Consider the following 16,542-nt stretch of genomic DNA (forward strand, 5'->3'; position numbering starts at 1 on the left):
TGATGGGAGGTTCGGGAAGTGAAGGGGGGGGGTGTAGTAGAATGCGAAGGGGGAAGGTTGGCGTAGATTAACAAGAAGGTGGGTGGAAAAGAGGAGCTAAGATGGGAGGAAGGAGAAAAGGAAGGGAAGAAAGGATGAGGGGAAGGAGGAATGGAAGGAAGGAGAAGGAAGTAGATGAGAGATGAGGGAAGAGAAGAGAGGAAAGAAGAGATTAATAGAGAAGGAAAGGAAACCTTGAGGAGGAAAGGAGGAGAAGAAGTAGGAAAGGAGGAGAAGAAGGAGGAAAGGAGGAGAAGAAATAGATGAAGAGGAAGAAGGAAGAAGAAGAGAAGGAGGAGGAGGAGGGAGGAATGAGGCCCTAGAGATTCTTCCTTATCCTCCTCCTCCATCTTCCACTCCCTTTCCTCCCTTCTTCCTTCCCTAACTACCCTCCTCCTCCTCCTCCTTCATCCTGATCTTGTTGGTCAGTAACCTGCCTTCCCCACCCTCAACTTGTTCCTGGAAAGATTGAAGGAGTGCAAAGGAAAACAAAGGAAGACCAAATAACAACGGATCTTGAGGTAGGTAATGACTAAGCTACTTGGAGGAGGAGGAGGAGGAGGAGGAGGAGGAGGAGGAGGGGGAGGAGGAGGAGGAGTAGGAGGAGGTGTCTCATTTATTTTCTTTTCTGTGGTTTTATTTTTACTACTATTTTTTGTTTGTTTGTTTGTTTATTTGTTCGTTTGTTGTTTATTTATTTATTTATCTATTTATTTATTTATTTTTGCTTGTATGTATTTCGTGTGTAAGTTTTGTGTATGTGTGTGCGTTACAAGGGTCTCTCTCTCTCTCTCTCTCTCTCTCTCTCTCTCTCTCTCTCTCTCTCTCTCTCTCTCTCTCTCTCTCTAGTGCCTTCCCCTAAACACCTGCTTGCCTTGAGAATTCCACCACCACCAACATCACCACCACCAACACTACCACCACCGCCACCACCTACACCAACAACAACAACACTAGTCAAGAAAACGAAAAAAATAAATAAATACATAAAAATAGATATTAAAAAAATCATCAGAAAATCTTGCTAATGAAATATTCCAAGAGCAATAATACAAAACCTACCGGCCTTGTATTCTAGTATGTATGTTTGTATGTAAGTATGTATGTAAGTACTACGTGTGGATATTTTGCCTCCCTGTATTTTTTCACAAGAATTTTCTCAGTCATACATTTTTTTTATTCTTCTGTCCTTCTGTTATTTCTTATCATCTTTCTTTTTTTCCTTTTATTTTTTTCTTCGTTTTTTTTTCTTTCGTTCAGTCATTATTTTTTTTCCTTATTCTTTTCCCTCCTCCTCCTCCTCCTCCTCCTCTATCTGTACTTTTATGCTCCTTCTCTTCCTTCTCCTCCTCTTCCTCTTTCTGATATTCTTTTTCTTCTGATCTCTTCTTCCTTACTTTCTTTTCATTTATTCTTCTTACTTGTCCTCATCTCCATCTTCGCAATTTTCTTCTTTTCCTCCCTGTCTCTTCTTCCTCATGTCACCCTTTTCGTCCTTCTCCCTCCCTCGCTTTTCTTTCTTTTCTCTTCCTATTATTCGTCCCGTTCTCAGTGTCTCATCCTCCTTATCCTTATTCTCATTTTCATCATATTCTTCCATTCCTTCTATTACTTTTCTCCTCCTCCTCCTCCTCCTCCTCTTCTCCCCAATCTCATTATCCCCCTCATAATTTTCTCCAGCTCCCTCACTTCTATTTATCTTTCTTCCTCCTCTTCTCCCTCCTCCATTATTCTTCTCTCCATCATCTTGTCTCTTCCAATTAGCGTAGAATAGTTACCCAAACATCCTAGTAAGGAGCTCAAAGTATGCATGCTACTGTTTGGACCTCCTTTGTGTTTCTTTGTATCTCCTTCACTCCTTCACCCCCAGCCTCAGCCAGATTTTTCCGCTGACTCCTGAAGGTGAAGTGGCAGATGGCGAGACCCGTTGGGAATCCCTGGGCATTTCCTGAGGCCTGAGTCCTCTGTGGTGACCTTGGCTTCCCTCCTTGCCTGACCACCCGACCGAATCCCACTACCTACAGTTTTTATTTATTTATTTATCTATTTATTTATTTATTTTTTGTTTGGTAGTTGGGTATTTTCTTTGTCTCGCGGTTTCGGTGTTGGTCTTGCTCTCTCGGTCACTCTCTCTCTCTCTCTCTCTCTCTCTCTCTCTCTCTCTCTCTCTCTCTCTCTCTCTCTCTCTGAACATTCTCCCTCGATCTAATTTTCCACTTTCTCTTTTCGTTTCGTCATCCATTTGTAATTTTGTACTGCTTTCGATTTTAAAGTTTTATCATTCAATTATTTACGTTTCTTTCTGTTTCTTTGCTTATCTTCACGTGCGTCTGTTTGTTTGTCTGTTTTTGCGTTTATTCTATACCAATCTACATTTATTTTAGGTTCATTTATTGTCGTTACACCTGAATAATTTGCATACCTATCCTATCCTCTCTCTCTCTCTCTCTCTCTCTCTCTCTCTCTCTCTCTCTCTCTCTCTCTCTCTCTCTCTCTCTCTCTCTCTCTCTCTCTCTCTCTCTCTCTCTCTCTCTCTCTCTCTCTCTCTCTCTCTCTGTCCAAGGAAGAAAAATACAGATGACGAAGAAGGAGGAAGAGAAAAGAAGACTAGGAAAAGAATAGAGAAGATATTAATCAAGCTAAAAAAACGAAAAAAAAAAAACAACAGCGCCACCTGGACCAGTTTCTTCAAGGAGGAGGAGGAGGAGGAGGAGGAGGAGGAGGAGGAGGAGGAGGAGGAAGAGGAAGAGAATTGAAATGAAAAAGAAAACGAAGTATGTAGAAAGAACGTGTACGTGTGTGTGTGTGTGTGTGTGTGTGTGTGTGTGTGTGTGTGTGTGTGTGTGTGTGTGTGTGTGTGTGTGTGTGTGTGTGTGTGTGTGTGTGTGTGTGTGTGTGTGTGTGTGTGTGTGTGTGTGTGTGTGGAAGGATACAGAGAAGAGAAAAGAAAAAAAAACATTCTCAGCTGATAAAGAAAGATATATGTAAAGAGGAGGAGGAGGAGGAGGAGGAGGAGGAGGAGGAGGAGGAGGAGGAGGAGGAGGAGGAGGAGGAGGAGAAGGAGAAGGAGAAGGAGGAGGAAGCGGTGACCTTATTAGAAGAGAGTACGTAACCTCATTACAAAGAGAGAGAGAGAGAGAGAGAGAGAGAGAGAGAGAGAGAGAGAGAGAGAGAGAGAGAGAGAGAGAGAGAGAGAGAGAGAGAGAGAGAGAGAGAGAGAGAGAGAGAGAGGACACCTGATCATAAAAAAAAGACTAAAATAACTTCTATGTCATCCCTCCTCCTCCTCCTCCTCCTCCTCCTCCTCCTCCTCCTCCTCCTCCTCCTTCTCTTCCTCTTCCTCCGGTCCCTAAAAAACTAACCTAGCCAGTATCCTTCCTCTTTAAAAGGACGAGGAAGAGGAAGAGGGGAATAATTTAAGGATGAGACGGAAGAAGTAGTTAGGAGGAGAAACAGGAGGAAGAAGAGGAGGAGGAGGAGGAGGAGGAGGAGGCGGAAGAGAAGAGAGTAACAGGAAGAAGAAAGAAGAGCTACTGTTTGTGTGTGGAAAGTGAAGGGTGGATAGAAGGAGGAGGAGGAGGAGGAGGAGGAGGAGGAGGAGGAGGAGGAGGAGGAGGAGGAGGAGAGGAAGAGGAGGAGGAGGAGGAGAAGGAGGAGGGGGTGGAGGAAGTGAAGGGAGGAAGGAGAGAAGGCAAGGTGATGACAGGAATATAAATTTAAGCAAGCAGAGAGAGAGAGAGAGAGAGAGAGAGAGAGAGAGAGAGAGAGAGAGAGAGAGAGAGAGAGAGAGAGAGAGAGAGAGAGCGGACACACGTAACTTCCTGCCTTTCCTCGTTCACTTACACCTTCAAGGACGCGACCCATTCCACACTGCCGCCCCCTCCGCGTCCCCTAATTCGCTTCCTTCACTTATCTATACGACACCAACAATTATCCCCACCCTCCCTTTTTTTGTCTTTTTCCCTCATTTTTTTAGGACCCGTTAGCACCCAACCAACACAAAGGAACACAGACGAAGAACAAGAACAATCCCTCCCCCTGCTCTAAGGAATACAAAAGAAGGACAAGTATTATTATTATCATCATTTTTTAACCCTGCGATGGTAAGATAATGATGTGATGTAGGAAAGAGTGCGTATGCGTGATAGTTGACCTAACCTAACTAAACCTGGCCTTCCTGAACCTAAGATAAACTAGTGACCCATACGAGCATAACAAACACCAATCTATCGTTACGTTCTAAGACAACATTACTACTCATTTCACCCTCGCTGCTCTGTCTACTCTCTTCTACTCACTGGTGGCGGACTCAAGGCACCTCCCGACTCAGGACGCTGCCAGGTGGAGCCAAAACATACCTGAGAAAGGAAAGAGAACGTAAGGAAGATGGCAAGAGGGAGTCACTTATTAAAACACACAAATGAATGAAGAAATGGTGACTTGTGGTGTACTCGCGAATGTAAACTTGCAAATTCGTGTGTTTGTAAGTGCAGGAAGGAAGTTTGTAAGATGAATCAGTCAAATGTTTGTGGAAGACAGAAAAGGAAGGTGAATTTTAACTGAGGATAATAATACCAAATATACACGCACTCGCTACAGCCCCCCAGCACCCCCCCCCCTCTCTCTCTCTCTCTCTCTCTCTCTCTCTCTCTCTCTCTCTCTCTCTCTCTCTCTCTCTCTCTCTCTCTCTCTCTCTCTCTCTCTCTCACTCTCAAAATCACAAAGAATGATAACAGAAGGACAAACACACAAACAAACACATGGACACGAAAGAAAAAAAAACACGAACTAAGGAAGAAAGAACAGGTGAGCCAGACAGGTAGATCATAATTACAAGGCTGTTACAGTATTTACTACCTGTCTGCGACCCCCCCTGTCCTTCGAATACCAGAAAAGCGCATCACTAGGTTAAGCGGAAGTCACCTGTGTAAGTAATTGGAGGGGAAGTACCAAAGGAGGATGTACTGAAGTAAATTATAAAGTACAGGTGTTTCTGTTGCCTTTGAGTAAAAATGTGTGTGTGTGTGTGTGTGTGTGTGTGTGTGTGTGTGTGTGTGTGTCTACATGATATCATATTTTCTTTTTATATAAATTGGACAACATTTATATAAGTTTTTCTCTGTACTAATTGTAAACTTTAATCTTGTCAATAAACTACCACCACTACTACTAATCTCTCTCTCTCTCTCTCTCTCTCTCTCTCTCTCTCTCTCTCTCTCTCTCTCTCTCTCTCTCTCTCTCTCTCTCTCTCTCTCTCTCTCTGTGTGTGTGTCATAAATGGGTCGATCACAGAAAGCAACGAACCATGAGGGGAGGAGCCGTCTGCCAGGCCCCTATATAAGCTAAGGCATATGTAAATGTCCTCGTTAAATCCGGGTTGTGATGCAGCTTGCCTATGTCAGCTCCGTGAGAGAGATGTACTTCCGGAACTAAACATACAAACACACACATACAAACACACACACACACACACAACCCTTTCTACATGTTCACGATAGGCAGGCCACGGAAACGCACTCGCAAATTGACACCCAAACACACACGGAAACTCATAACACACGCACGCACACACAGCTTTATATAAATTCAAGCGGCGTTAGTGATTTGCAAGTTACGTCGTCATGCTGCTCAGGCAAATCGGAGGAACACGTTACGGAACTCTGGCAGGGAAGAATTGGGGAAAAAAATGTCTTCTGTTTCCTCTTTCCCCGTCTCTTCTTCCTGTTTCTTCACATTTTCTTCCTCTCTGTCTTGTGTGACGTTTTATTATTTCTTTCTCTCTCTGTTTCTTTTTGTATCTTCTTTTCTCTTTTTGTTGTTTCTTTAATTTCTGTTCCTCCACTTCTGCTTTTCTCTCTGGCAGGGAAGATTTGGGAAAAAATATATTCTGTTTCCTTTTTCCCCGTCTCTTCTTTGTCTCTTCACATTTTTCTTCTTATTTGGTTCGTGTGCCGTTTTTCATTGTTTTTTTTTCTCTCTCTCTGTTTCTCCCTACATCTTTTCTCTCTTTGTTGTTTCTTTAATTTCTGTTCCTCTGCTCCTCTGCTTCTGCTTTTCTCTCTACTTCTTATTCCTTCCTTCTTCTTTTTTCCATACCTTTACGAAATCAATGTTTTTGAAAGAAGATGAAGGACGATAGATGAATAAAAGAATGCAGGTTTTATACAGGGAATACCACGTTGGCCTGATGGCTTCTTGCAGCTTCTCTTCTGTTTTATGCTTTTAAATTCCCATCGATCATGAAGGAATGAATCTTTTCTTTTATTTTAAGGTGAGGAGAAGCGAGGAATAAGACGACACATGTTTACTGAGCCCACCTGTTCACCTAATGACCTCTCGCAGCTTCCCTCTATGTCCCAACGCTTCTAATTCCCTATCGATTTTAAAGAAGTGAAGATTTTTTTTCTGATTCTAAGGCGAGAGGCGAAGAACAAGACGACACATGTTTACTGAGCCACGTGTTCACCTAATGACCTCTCGCAGCTTCCCTCTGTCCCAGCGTTTTAAATTCCTTGCCGTTCTTAGGTGGGGCTCCCTCTGTGACTCTAAGGCCAGAGGAGAGGAACGAGACGGCACGTGTTGACTGAAGGTGAATGAGACGGTACATTATGCAAGGGCTAATGTAAACACTGCTAAGGTAAATGATGACGTCACGGGGCGCGTTATGTAGAGGACGGGGCGGCGCGCGCAGGTGTCGCAACAACAAGAACAACTGACGCGCACAGAGAGAGAGAGAGAGAGAGAGAGAGAGAGAGAGAGAGAGAGAGAGAGAGAGAGAGAGAGAGAGAGAGAGGATGTTTGTGCAAGTACGATAGAGTTAACAAAGGAAAGACAGAAGACCAGGAGAAGGAGGAGGAGGAGGAGGAGGAGCAGGAGGAGGAGATACGTAACGACATGGAGGACACACACACACACACACACACACACACACACACACACACACACACACACACACACACACACACACACACACACACACGACGCATACACACACACACACACACACACCAAGGTTATAATCTACACATTCTAAACGTGCGATACGGAGAAGAAGAAGAAGAAGAAGAAGAAGAAGAAGAAGAAGAAGAAGAAGAAGAAGAAGAAGAAGAAGAAGAAGAAGAAACAGACGAGGAGGAAGAAGAAGAAGAAGAAGAAGAAGAAGAAGAAGAAGAAGAAGAAGAAGAAGAAGAAGAAGAAGAAGAAGAAGAAGAAGAAGAAGAAGAAGAAGAAGAAGAAGAAGAAGAAGAAGAAGAAGAAGAAGAAGAAGAAGAAGAAGAAGAAGAAGAAGAAGAAGAAGAAGAAGAAGAAGAAGAAGAAGAAGAAGAAGAAGAAGAAGAAGAAGAAGAAGAAGAAGAAGAAGAAGAAGAAGAAGAAGAAGAAGAAGAAGAAGAAGAAGAAGAAGAAGAAGAAGAAGAAGAAGAAGAAGAAGAAGAAGAAGAAGAAGAAGAAGAAGAAGAAGAAGAAGAAGAAGAAGAAGAAGAAGAAGAAGAAGAAGAAGAAGAAGAAGAAGAAGAAGAAGAAGAAGAAGAAGAAGAAGAAGAAGAAGAAGAAGAAGAAGAAGAAGAAGAAGAAGAAGAAGAAGAAGAAGAAGAAGAAGAAGAAGAAGAAGAAGAAGAAGAAGAAGAAGAAGAAGAAGAAGAAGAAGAAGAAGAAGAAGAAGAAGAAGAAGAAGAAGAAGAAGAAGAAGAAGAAGAAGAAGAAGAAGAAGAAGAAGAAGAAGAAGAAGAAGAAGAAGAAGAAGAAGAAGAAGAAGAAGAAGAAGAAGAAGAAGAAGAAGAAGAAGAAGAAGAAGAAGAAGAAGAAGAAGAAGAAGAAGAAGAAGAAGAAGAAGAAGAAGAAGAAGAAGAAGAAGAAGAAGAAGGAGAAAAAAAAAGAAAGGAGAAAGAAATAGACAAAAGGAAAGAGAGAGAGAGAGAGAGAGAGAGAGAGAGAGAGAGAGAGAGAGAGAGAGAGAGAGAGAGAGAGAGAGAGAGAAGGAAGACAATTATAAAACGTAAGCCTCTCTCAAGGGCGTCGTGCATTCATTCTCATTAAAAAGAAGAAAAATATGACACAAGAGATAGGATGCCAAAGGACTCAGGATTTCTACAAAGGATTATTACTTAGCATCCTTACCTGTAACTAAATCCGACTCATGTTTCGGATTAGACTTTGTGCTACCGCCTCTCCCTTCTCTCTCTCTCTCTCTCTCTCTCTCTCTCTCTCTCTCTCTCTCTCTCTCTCTCTCTCTCTCTGAATGCAAGACGAACCCAATGAAAGCTAACGTAAGAAAGATATCTCAATGCATTCTTTTCACTTTCTATCTCTCCTCCCCGTACCTTCACTCTTTCGTCTCACGTATCCGTCTTGAAACACTCATTTGAATTTCCACTCAGCGCCACAGGTACCAGACGCCTTACGGTACCCGAGCTGAGGCCTAAATCACAGCTGCCCATTAAGAAAGATAAGGGTGGGGTCAGTGTTTTAGACAGAGCGGGAGAGGGGAGGGATAGGGATGGGGGGAGAAAGAGTAGAAAGAATACAAATGTAGAGGAATGTAAGAATGTGCTTCAGGAGGGAGGGAGAGAGAGAGAGAGAGAGAGAGAGAGAGAGAGAGAGAGAGAGAGAGAGAGAGAGAGAGAGAGAGAGAGAGAGAGAGAGAGAGAGAGAGAGAGAGAGAGAGAGAGAGAGAGAGAGAGTAGAGAGAGTAGAGAGAAAGTACACTGAATAAAAATACGAAAAAAATGCTTCAAAATTCATTCCCCAGTAAGGCACAGGTATACAATGAACCGTATCAACAAAACACATACTACATAACTAACTTCACACAAAATCCTGCAGGGGAACTTGAAGCAGCAGAAGCGAGGGTTAGCAGGTGAGGTCGCTGACACCTGCTTACCCCACCTGGGAGCACCTGGCGGGGCGGCGAACCTCTGGGCATGTAGACATATAAATTTAGAAAAGCCCCTAACTCACTGACTGCCGCGGCTTCCACCCAGCTGAATCAAATTGTCTTCTGCAAAATTTTGGTTCTAATTTCCAAGGATTGTTTAGCGAAGAAGGCGATCGAATATCTATTAAAGATTTTCTGTTCATATTCTTATTTATTTCTGATATTTTCTTTTAGTGAGTGCGTGTAGTTTAGTTCTGGCTTAGTAAATTTCGTCTTGTGTTTACTGACATTAAGTGGTAAGTGTCAAAGGATTGAAATCTAAGAAATATTAAAAGGATTCCAGACCCTTGTGATCCTTTAAACTTTGCACTTTCCTTTACACTCCTAAATCGTTTCTCACTTATTTAAAAATTACTCTTTATTCTACATCAATTTCTCTTGTTATTTACCACGCAGACTTAAGGAAAACTTGCACACAATATAGTGAGCCGTTGAAAAGACTTAACGCCACGTCACCACCTCATAACGGTACCTCTTTCGATCTCTTTCCTCTCCTTTAGCTCATTAATCCTGATCTTGACTCCTCCCAGGCCAGGCACACCTAAGTGCTAACTTCAGTATTGTTCTCTTTCTTTCCTTCTGGAAGCGTCTAAAGAAGAAGCAGAGGCCAGGACGAAGCGGTGGGAGGGCAAACCAGTATTAATGATGACTCTAGGGAATGCCGGTAAGACGGAGGGATGGAGAGCAGAGAGGAATGTGCTGAGAGGAGAGGGAAGGTTATTTCTAGACGTCCATGTGATAGATAGATAGATGGACAGACAGACAGACAGACAGATAGATTAACATGGATAAACAGACTCACAGATTAAGAGAGGAGCTCTGGATGGCAGGAAGGACAGGAAAGACAAATGATGGAAGACATTTCTCAGAACGGCAGGGAAAGATGAGATGGCACATTGATACACAAATTAAGATTCTACCTCCTTGTCTTGACCGCGCTGCTCCTGAAGGTTAAGACGAGAAGGAAGGTCTGGGCAGCCACCACCACTACCACTACCACCACCACCACTACCCCTACCACCATCACTAGCACCTTCAGTTGTAACGCTGGGAAACTGTTGTCACCTCGACTACCAGAGACAAACGTAGGAGGTTTCCGGAGCTATTACCTCCTCCTCCTCCTCCTCCTCCTCATAGTTACTTCCTCCGAGCCCTCCTATTAGCGTCCGTTCAGTGACTCCCCACAGTGGCGGTGCCGAGACACAGCTCTCCTTCACACTCAGGATTCGCCAGGCAGTACGGGACGTCACAGCAACACAAAGGGGGGAGGTACTCGCCTCATCACTCCAGCATGCGAATCTTTCTCTTCTCTTTGTTTACCTTTCCGTCTTTTATTCTCCTCCCTTCTTCGGTTTCTGTTTACTTTCTCCAGCTTTTCTTTGCATCTTCTGCATCCTCCTCCTACTTTTCATGTCTCACCACCACCACCACCTCCTCCTCCTCCTCCTCCTCCGCCGCTCACAGCAGGCCATGACAATGCTCCACCCCCCTGCCATTAACCACCCCAAACTCACCTATCGCCTTGCTTGCTGTAGGAATCGAGGACTTTAGCCTTCAGCGGCCCCGGGGAGGGCGGCTCGACGGCTTGCGACCACTCGCTCTTCATGGTGACGTGTCCTGACGGCGCTCACTTCTCCTGTGGCAGCAACGACGCAGGCAGGCGTGACACAGACCAAGTTCGTCACACAAACACACACGAACACACCTTTGGCACCTCAGTTCTCACTTCAAGCACGTTTACTCACTAGATGGCGCTAAAGAGTCACGCTCATACTGGCAATGATGATCGTGTTCCTGCGAGAGACAAGCTTGAGGACTACCTGGCCTAACTTGGCTTTGGTCTCACGAATACTTAAGCTAGCGCGTCCAAGGTCTATTGATGCGTACTCCAGACCTTGAGTGCGGTAACGATCAGCACGTGAAGGCAATGCCGGTATTAGTCTGAGGTGGCAGTGTGCTGTCTTGTCTTAAGGTCTGTATTCTGAAACGCTTTGCTCTCTCACCACTACTAATTTTAAAGGGCGCAGAGATGAGTATTCGGGTTTTCAAGGCTGTTTATCATTTTAATGACGTAGAAATCTTGTTAATCTATCACTAGAACTGTAAAAACGCCCTTAAAAACCCGCGTAGCCTCAACTGGAGCCTTTCAAAAGTAGCGGGGATGAGCCACAAAGGTGTTTCAATATAAGGTTTTAAGTCTGGACTCTGCAAGCTGGAGAGAGATGTGTGTGCTGCCTGACTCACTCACAATGCTTCTTGACTTCATTACCGAATTACAATGGTTGTCTTTACATAAGCCACAACCAGGAGGCGGCACTGCACATTAACCTACTCCAGCCAACACATGTTCCCAGAGTCTGTGTCATGAGGCAACAGCGTGAGTGATGAGACTCGCCAGCTGACAGCCTCATCTCGTTACATTTTGACTCAGTGGTTGGTGCAAGACGACCACGAGGACTCTTGCCATGTCTGTCCGTCTGTCCGTCTGTCTGTTAAATTTATATGTCGGTGTCCATTTAAAAAAAATACAAATAAATAAATAAATAAAGTGAATAAATAAATAAATATAAAACTGTCCCTGTGTGCTACATTTTGTTTCTTAGTGTTTGTTTATGTCCTGTAAATGTCTTACAAGTTTCTCTCTGGAAACTACATTTGCTTATCAGAATGTCCGGCAGTCTCAGTGCTACAAGTGTCAGCCTGTTTGTCTGTCTGTCTCTGCCAGCCTACATGCACCACACAGTAATGGAAGTCAATTAAAGTAACTGTGTATCGTGTCATAATTCAGAAGTCCCGCGTCGCTCCCGCCACAAAGCCGATAACTGGGGAAGCACCGATACAACGATCGCCGCGACACACCACCACGCCGGCACATTCCCGCGCGCAAAAACACACGCACACACACACCTAGCCCAGCCAACTGCCCTGCCTCACTGCAAACCATGCGATGCTAAGACGCGACTGCTGATTGGAGCAAACCGCACCAAGCAACACAGGCAGAGTGAAGCAGAGAGTAAGGCCAGCATTCGGAGACGCTTTGTTCTCACCATGACTAATTTTCAAAGGCCACATAGATGATTAACCGGGTTCTCAAGAGTGTTTCTCTAGCTCATTATGCAGAAATCTTGTCAATCTGTCATTAGAACCATAAAAACACCCTTAAGAACCTGTCACTTCATCTAGAACCTTTGAAAAGTAGTGGAGGTGCAGGGCAGAAGCGTTTCAGAATGGGGTAAGAGAAGGTGGGACTAGAGTGGGTAAGGCTGGACGCGAATATGATGCGACACGAGTGCTACAAAGGTAAAGGTTCTGAGTCACGGTCTAAGATGAACTAACGTGGTGAGGCGAGTGGTCTTGGGGGAGGAGAGGGAGCTGCTGGTCCTCTCGTCGGGCTGGCGGGACAAGCACTGACTACCTCCTCCAGTTCACTGCTGGCGTCGCTTCCCGATGACCTTCGCCTCAGAGCTTCCCGGGACCAGCTCGCGTCAAGAGCCTAGCAGTGCCCTACCCTCATGCCTAGTCACTTCCGCTCTTCCAAGATTCCGCCTCAGACACTTTCACTGGCGCGGGCATCAACGAACGTAGGTCCTCTTGGTCAATGGCAATGTTCTTGTGTTACGTGTCCCAAATACTGGTTGTAGGTTGTGTGTGTGTGTGTGTGTGTGTGTGTGTGTGTGTGTGTGTGTGTGTGTGTTCGTCACTACTTCGTGATGTAACGTACCGGAAAGAGAATGTTTATAGGAAAAAATTGGTTTTCCTGTAATGAATCATTCATGGACCAGGAAAGCTATCACTACTACTACTACTATCATCACCACACCACCAGTCTTTCCCTCAAATCCACTATCATCCACTTATTCACCACCAAGACACTTCGCTCTCTCTACCACCGCCACACCACCACCACCACCATCACCACCACCACATACGGATGTAATGTTACGGCAAAAACAAACTTGTAAACAACGCTTCATTTTACTAAGCCCAGAGGTAGCTATGGTGGTGGTGGTGGCGGTGGTGGTGGTGGTGGGGGTGGTAGATGGTGGTAACGGCATAGCAACATTGATTGCTGCATTCTTACCAGCAACACCGTCAGCAGTAAACATCAGCACCTCAGTCAGCACTAGTCAGCAACTCAGGGAAGGCGACGAGAAAACAACGAAGAAAAGAGACCAAATAAAACAAGAATAATAGTAATAAGGGTAAGAAAAAGCGAGGCGGCGAAGAAACGATGAAGAAAAGACGAGAAGAAAACAAAAAAATTACAGTAAGAATAACGATTAGAAGGAAGACGACGAAGAAACAATGAAAGAAAGACGAAATAAAACAAGAATGACAAGACTGGTGTTGCAGTGTATTGGTGGTTTTGGGGATGGTGTTATGGTGTTGTAGGTGATCTTTGGAGATTATAATGACGTCTTGTGAGGTGTGAGGAGAGGAAACATGGGAATTATTGCTTGGGGACGCGGTGATGGTGTCTAAGTAAGAAGGTAAAACATAAAAGGACAATAAGATAATAGGAATAAACTGAACAAAAACCCCACAATCTCCCTCCACCAAAGCAGGATGAAGAAAAGACATGGCATTATTAAAACAAAAGAAATAAGGAAAGAATAATAAGAAAGGAATAAACTGCAAAAATCATGTAACCAGACTGGAGAGAGAGAGAGAGAGAGAGAGAGAGAGAGAGAGAGAGAGAGAGAGAGAGAGAGAGAGAGAGAGAGAGAGAGAGAGAGAGAGAGAGAGAGAGAGAGAACTGGTAAAAACTGGAAATTCACACACACACACACACACACACACACACACACACACACACACACACACACACACCATCCCTTTCACCTTTCGTCCTTTCCTACAATGCAAACAAGTGATCAAGACGGACTAGAAAATTCAAAACTATATTGTAAGTAGCTTCACCTTTCGCCTCCCAGTCTCCTGACACTGCCCCAGGAACAAGTCCAAGCAAGCAACACTCAAGCGGTTCTCCACCATGTAAGACACCCACGCGGAAATGATCTAAGCTCTAAACAGTTCTGGGAAGTTTCGGTGATGCAAGAACTGGGCAATATTTTTGTTACGGTGATTAAGTTAGGTAAAGTTAGTTTTTTTTTTTATTTGTTTGTGTGTGTGTGTGTGTGTGTGTGTGTGTGTGTGTTCCTTCTATCTTTTTTATTCGTTTTCCTACTCCTTGTGATTTTTGTCATTGTTGTTTTAGTATTAGTAGTAATAGTAGTATTAGTAGTATCAGTATTGGTATTAGTATTGGTAGTAGTGGTGGTAGTAGTAGTAGTAGTAGTAGTAGTAGTAGTACTTGTTGTTGTTGTTGGTGGTGGTGTTGTTGTTGTTTTGTTGTTGTTGTTGGTGGTGGTGTTGGTGTTGTTGTTTTGTTGTTGTTGTTGTTGTTGTTGTCAGGAGTAACTTAAGCATATATTTTCAATGGCGTTTGTTCATCTTCTTCCTCTTCCTCTTCTTCCCTTAGGACTCTTAATGGTGTCCGTTCCAGTGTTTTTGTTTCGATCTTTTTTGCATGTGTGAATGTATTTATAGGTGACCTTCCTTCCACTTAGTTCCTGTGTCCATCAGCGCCACCCCGCCAGGTGAGGCCCGTTGCAACTATCTACCTGTCCTCTAACTCCCCAACTACATTTTGCCGACCATTCACTTGAGTCTCTAAATAACGAAAGTACTCAACGTTTTCTTTGCTGAATGAGAACACGAGGTTGCAGGTAAGACAACAATGGATGCTCTAAATCGTGTTTCGTTGTAGATATTTTCTTCTTCAGTTCCTCAACTACGATTTACAGACAGTTTGCTTTCGCCATCCCTTGAAATAATGAAAGTGTTGCTGATTGAGAACACGAGATAACAAGGAGGAAAACAATGGATGTTCTAAATATTCTCTCGTGTTCTATATTCTCTAAAGCGCAATCAGGATTCGCTGGACGCCCGTCTTACTTTCCTCGAGACACCAAAACGGTCAGGAGGCAAAGACGAAATCGATGACCAAAAAGGAGAGGTGGACACACAGGAAGTGGTCCACACACTCCGCACACTCCACACACTTCGCGTCTTACATGATAACGACTTTATTCCTCTCTTCTTGACTCCTTCCTGCTTCCCTTTCTTCCTCTTCCATGATGTTCACTACTTCCCATTTCTTCCTTGCCTAACAGTATTCATAGCTTAATCCCTATTCCCTTTTCTTTCTTCTTCCCTCTCTCCTCTCTTCCTTTCTTTACTGTCCCTGACTTTCTTCCTTATCTTCCTCTCTCCTCCCTTCCTTCCTCTCCCTCTTACTCTTACTCTCCTCTCATCCTTTATTGCGTAACCTAATGTCTTCATCGTGTGTGTGTGTGTGTGTGTGTGTGTGTGTGTGTGTGTGTGTGTGTGTGTGTGTGTGTGTGTGTGTGTGTGTGTCTGTGGCTTTTAGCGTATTTACGAAACACCACCATCAAACTTACTACCAGCTAGCCTTGAGAGAGACATCTAGCGGCGTAGCTTCTCCCTACATCTCTACCTTCGCCAGTAGCAGACCTTAAGTTGAGGAGAAAGTGAAGAGGACAAACACACAAACACACACACACACACACTCACTCACAAGAAAGCTGTTTGTTTGCATCTCCAGGCTTTCTGTCTGGCCATGTGGGAGGAGGCGAGGGTGGGTGGCATGGAAATCAAGAGCCAGGTAGGAAGTTGTCTGTCTGTCTGTTTCGTCTCTAGTAGTATAGTTGGGGGTTACTTCACAACAACCTTCGCCATTTACACACACACACACACACACACACACACACACACACACACACACACACACTCGGCTAGAAAGTTACTAAACTGAATCTATTAATGGTAAGGTCGGCGCAAGAAGTAGACAAGAAGTATCTGATAATGTATTTAACTCAGTGAACTTTGAATCCGCCCTCTTTTTTTTTTCATATTTTTCATCACTCCCCCACTACCTCCGATACGCTATAACAGAACAAATCAATAACTATCAAAACACAAAACTGGTCGTGGCACGCGATCCTTTACAAACAAGAACAAGATAAAAATGACTCACTTCTAAATGCCAAGCCTTTCCTTCCAATCCACAAAAACAATAATTGACAAGAGCATTCATTTTATTTATTTATTATTTTTTTCCGCCTCTCTCTAATCGTCTATTTTATTTTTTTTATACACAAAGCAATGCGGAAGGGCGTGAAGGAGCGAAGTGTTATGCCCCCAGGAAAGGTCTAAAGTCACTCCTTACGGTCCCTCTCTATATACGCCGTCAACGGGAACTCAGGATAAACCTCAACTTGTGTCTCGCGAGGAACATTGGACAGACAAATGCAGATAACACGAACTCTCCACATTGCTATTGCTTCAAGACCATCTTTGCACTCTCCCACTTGTAATTAACACATCCTTCACACCTCAGCGGACCCACGCGTTTCAGTTGCCAAGCCTGTTTCAACACAAGGCGACACATGAGAGACGATAAGGTCCCTATTCAGAAACGCTTTGCTCTCTCACCACGACTATTTTCAAAGGCCACAGAGTTGAATAGCCAGGTTTTCAAGAGTGTT

The 16,542-nt window shown here is 44.0% G+C and overlaps 1 protein-coding gene across 7 annotated transcripts in view; it reads right to left on the minus strand.

The window, feature by feature from the left end:
- Positions 1–16,542, minus strand: part of LOC135090976 (patched domain-containing protein 3-like) — a 104,611-nt gene that overhangs the window by 28,347 nt on the left and 59,722 nt on the right. For 2 of the 7 annotated variants that reach the window (XM_063988229.1, XM_063988230.1), the window contains one exon: positions 4,338–4,397. The exons of 3 other annotated variants lie outside the window; for them this stretch is intronic. Coding sequence is in view for 2 of the 4 variants with exons in the window: in XM_063988225.1 (XP_063844295.1) it covers positions 10,486–10,577 (92 nt within the window). In the remaining 2 variants the exon portion in view is untranslated. Of the gene's footprint in view, positions 1–4,337; positions 4,398–10,485; positions 10,766–12,307; positions 12,422–16,542 lie in introns of those variants that run through there. 2 more of the 7 variants (XM_063988225.1, XM_063988226.1) reach the window with 2 other exon arrangements.

Source organism: Scylla paramamosain, chromosome 36 (assembly GCF_035594125.1).
Source record: "Scylla paramamosain isolate STU-SP2022 chromosome 36, ASM3559412v1, whole genome shotgun sequence".
NCBI classification, from domain to species: Eukaryota; Metazoa; Arthropoda; class Malacostraca; order Decapoda; family Portunidae; genus Scylla; species Scylla paramamosain.